We start from the raw sequence: 4,791 nt of genomic DNA, 5'->3' as shown, positions 1-4,791 counted from the left end.
ATATATTTATATATACTATATATACTACTTAAATAATTACAGTAATATGTATCGTAGACCCAAATGAATTTAACACCGATTGAAAAATTGAAATTATTTGTCAATTAAATATTTGAATACTACAATTGACTTAACAGTTTTATCTATTCGATATTTTGAGTATTAATACATACAGTGAAACCTTTACGTAACGTACAGCTAGAAAAGATAGTTTTGTCCGTTATTCAAACAGTTCAAATACTAACTTTTATTTTATAATTCAATTGAATTATATTTATAATATTATACGTGATAACTCGCAAGTCCATACAGATAGACGGATTTGTTCAATTTGATTGTTTTGATTCCACTTATCATGGAACATAAGACCTCAAATTTTGAGGGGTCGGTTAATTCCTTTTTATATACACTGAATGTCTCATGCCTACTGGAATGATTTTTTGAGAAAGTGGACTGGAAATTAAGAATAAAACAATAAAAGAAAAAAATGATAATTAATGCAGGCTCATGTAAATTCGTGAATTATTGATGTCTAGAATTTTTGTTTATCTAATAATGAATGTACAGTTAAGACAATAGTGTGTTCTCTTCTTTTTTAATTTTATTTTTACAATTAGTGTGGAATATGATTTATAACTAACATATACAATCTTAATTATTTGACATAAGAATTAATTTGCCATTAAATAACTTCATTCTTACATTTTTATTTGATACGAATTTTCGGTAATGTATTCTCCAAAACAGTATTTGTATTTACTATTTTTTTTTTAAAATATTTATTTATTGCTATTTACAACTGTACATTATAATACATTTAGTAAATCTAATCCAAGTTAAATTGGAGTGTTACAGGCGTGTAGAGAAACTACCCATTGGTAGCACTCTAATGACATTTTACATTGCTGGTCTCGTGGCCATCTTCTTTTCAGGCGCCTCGGAGGATTGGTAGGAATGGAACAGGATGCAAGATTAGAAACTAGGGGGTTTTAGTGGTATTTACTATTAAAATAAATTTAATATAATTTAAATTTAGTTCTGAAATCGTTACTTAGGAGTGGAAAGTGCTTATGTGGAATGCCAGCGTCCGGTGTGGAGGGGTTTCATTATAGAGGGTTCAAATGTATTAAATTTGTATCTTGTTAGCTGGATTTCAATAAAATTGTCCGTTAAGAAGGTCGTCCGCTATAGAGTATGTTTGACTTTAAATACGTCTTATTGACTCCAGCAATCAATTACTTAATTTTCAATAGCTGATTGAAAATCTAAATATAAATAGACATGATAAATGATATGAATTCATTTGTTTCAAATAAAATAAAATTCGTCAAAAGCAAGATATGTTTATTTAACAATCCTTACCTGATCGCAGGTGAAGTAGCTCGCCAAATTTATCAATTTATTCCCTTCCTAAATTTATTCAATTATTTTCTGCCTTATTTGAAATAAATAATCTACATTTCCAACTCGATATTAAGGACAAAGATGAATCATACAGATAGCTGTCAGTTTTTAAAAAATAATTTTCCGTATATATTTCGTTTAGTCGGCTTAAATATTAAATATACTCTCTTCTCTTTTCTTTATCTTACAATTACAATGAAATATGATTTCTTAATAACATGTATTTTCTAAGTTATATAGACATAAGAATTAATTTGTCTTTAAATAACTACATATATACATTTTTATTTAATACGAATTTTCATTAAATGTATTGTATGTATAAAAATTTTATTTTTAAATTACATAGTATATTAAAGCAAATTTGTACTGACTATTAAGTAATAAAAATTAATTTTTTACGATATATCTAAACGTATTGCTAGATTAATATTCAATAATTTCAAATATAATGTAAATCTTATAAATTCGTTGATAAAATTTTCCATATAATGGATGAGATAAGGAAAATGTGGAAGTGGGCAAGTTGTAGGGACGTGATTTGATAAGGATAACTTGTAGGTGAGGGTAAGGGAATGGGTAGTGGTGGGGAGGTGAGGACAGTCGAGTGGGGAAAGCCGGCTGGGCTAGGTTCAGTGTTGGCCATGGAGTCACCGCAGCTGTACGACAGTCCTCTAGGGGAGGGGAAGAAGCATCAGCAGCAACCTCTACCCGGCCAACTTCACGCCGTCAAGAGGTATACTGAACTTCATGACCTCAACAGCCCCGAGATATCTCTAGATCTGCAAAACCTCATAGATGACAGCCAGTTCGGAGAAGGTATTTTCACAGATATCTTACAGCCCAAAGGACAACCTTTGGTCCAGCAACATCAGCAAGCTGGCCGCTACCAAAGGTTAGCCTATGTTCCTCAACCGGTACATTTCCAGCCTCCAGAGGTCAAAGAGGAACCTTCTGAGGAATTCAGGGGATATGCTGGGGCATTCGCATCGCCTATGCTCAAGAACCAACTCCGTAAGCACTCCAAGTCTATCGACAAGAACACGGATGAGTACAAGAGGCGCAGAGAGAGGAACAACATAGCTGTGAGGAAGTCACGTGAGAAGGCCAAGATGCGTTCGAGGGAAACTGAAGAGAAGGTGAAGTTACTGATGAAGGAAAATGAGCGCCTTCAAAAAAGAATAGAATTGCTCACCGAGGAACTGAACGTGCTTAGATCTCTGTTCAGTTCAGTCGGAGTCCTCCCAGAACACCTCCATAGGGAACTCAACAAACACCTCGAGTCTTACCAGCAGCACTGAACTCGAATTGACTATTCTCTGCATAGTTACCATATGTACAGTATATATCGTCCCCTTACAAGAGATCATATATATATATTTATTTACATAAATATATATGAACTCATATACCATATCGGATAATGAGAGGTAATGTTTTCTCAATAAACCTTACTAGGAAAATAGCATATACCAACATAAACACACGCCCGGGCGTTCACGCACCCCAACTCTTATATATACATAAACAATTACATATGCATAAACCTCTATAAATACACATACATATATATTTTTTTTCTTCTGTAGCAATGACTGTTATTGAAATATATAAAGCCCCTGGTTTAGCTTCAAAGAAAAGAAACATTGTCCTGAGAGCTGTATCCATTTATTGCCTAGTGACAAGTGTGTTGTAAATTGGTGAGACTGCTGAAAGGAACATCCCAGCAAGAGTTTGTGACCAGTGCTTCGATATTTAGAGGCGAGTACATTCTTTTTCAGTTGGTTCCAGATTACTGTTTTATTAGAACAATCCTTTAATTGTAAATTGTTTGGCATAAAAATCAGTAACTTGCTTGAAAGGTCTCTAGACAATTACCTGGTTTGATATAGCATTTCTTATTTTTTTCTAAATGTTTTTACAATTTATTTTTTCGACTGGATAAATTTTTGTTTTTATTTAGTATATTTATAAAATACTCAAGGGCTATTAATATTGTTTTTTAAAAGGAAATGTTGATTATTATTAGCATGGATTGGTGTGCATCTAATTATTTACACATAGCTAATCTATCCATGCAAAATACCACAAACATTTCATTTCAAATCGGCTACTTGTTCTAAGGGCAGTTACTGTTGGCCTGTTTATCACCGTTTTAAATTAATCTTTATTTTTATTTTTTTGTTTAAATTGTCAATTATTAAATGGCTTTAAAAGTTCTGTTTCATTCAATTAATTAAAAAAAGTATTTTTATAAATTTAATGAGTGTTTTATTACAATTATAAATTATGGTAAAAATACAATTTTATTGTATTGAGGAAAAGGAGTCATTTCTGTTTTTACTGCTTTGACAAATATGTAATCCAGATGGATGTTATTAGGATTTGCTTCGGAAAAACAAATCATTTGGATATAGGATGACCTTGACCAATTGGAAAACAGAATATCTGTCAACCATTTTAATAATTAGTACTCCAATCACATGATACTAATCTTATCAGTTTTGTGATTAAAGGACACAAGAATACGTTTCTTATGGTTTTTTTTTTTTTTTTCGTTTTCGATTAAACTGAAATAGCACGTTGAAATGATAGTAACGCATCCTTACTATTTTATAATATTTCATCTCTTCGTCTTATGTTTCTGAAACGGGATTATTTGTTTCGCCGATGCTGAAAATTCAAGCAGGACACAGAAATATTGAAATTTCCTTTTTTAATTATCAATTTAGTCCTTTTAAAATAATGAAACCTCTAAATTAAAGCTCTTGCTAAATAACAGAACGAAATGCCTTACATGAAAAAATGAATTCTTATCACCAGTTGTCTCAGAGTAGACTTACATACAACGAACGCACAGTAAAGTACTTAGAAATTATTTATGTAAAAGATGATTAAATAAAATTTCGATATCTATATTTATAAAAGAAGTAATAATTTTTATTAATGAATATAAATATATATATCTATTGTAAGATCACTGATACTGTTGACTGTACGTTAGTTTACCTGTTAAATGTGTCTTACCTACCTGTGATAATCTTTGTAAAAAGAAAAAATAAATATATAAATTAAATAGGTCATATATAAAATATTATTTTTAAATAACTAATTAATGATGTCACCAATCTTGAAAATATTTAATTATTTCGTATTTAAATATGCCAATTGTTAAATGTGTAGTGAGAAAGAATTACTTTTGACAATATGTGGTAAATTTTTTTTTTAGAAATGTTTGCTTTATTTGATAATGTAAGTTATTTTATACAAATATATTTATTTTATTATGATAATATATTTTCATAGTTTTAATGTCTCTTTTATTATTTTTTCTTTAAGATTCTTTTTTTTTTCTTTTAAACTTTATTTATTTTATTTTTTTATTGA

The 4,791-nt window shown here is 30.1% G+C and overlaps 1 protein-coding gene across 1 annotated transcript; it reads left to right on the top strand.

Annotated features, from left to right (window-relative positions):
• Nucleotides 1-2,000: 2,000 nt before the first annotated feature.
• Nucleotides 2,001-4,785, top strand: LOC106692752 (CCAAT/enhancer-binding protein epsilon). The gene has a single exon (XM_014438876.3). It carries the CDS (start codon nucleotides 2,049-2,051, stop codon nucleotides 2,703-2,705), a length of 657 nt encoding a protein of 218 aa, XP_014294362.1. The 5' UTR covers nucleotides 2,001-2,048; the 3' UTR covers nucleotides 2,706-4,785.
• The last annotated feature ends 6 nt before the right edge of the window (nucleotides 4,786-4,791 follow it).

This window comes from Halyomorpha halys, unplaced genomic scaffold (genome assembly GCF_000696795.3).
Source record: "Halyomorpha halys isolate HHAL.00 unplaced genomic scaffold, Hhal_1.1 Scaffold69.1, whole genome shotgun sequence".
In the NCBI taxonomy this organism is placed as follows: domain Eukaryota; kingdom Metazoa; phylum Arthropoda; class Insecta; order Hemiptera; family Pentatomidae; genus Halyomorpha; species Halyomorpha halys.
Note: the sequence above shows the minus strand (reverse complement) of the source record. Positions and strands in the feature narration are given on the sequence as shown.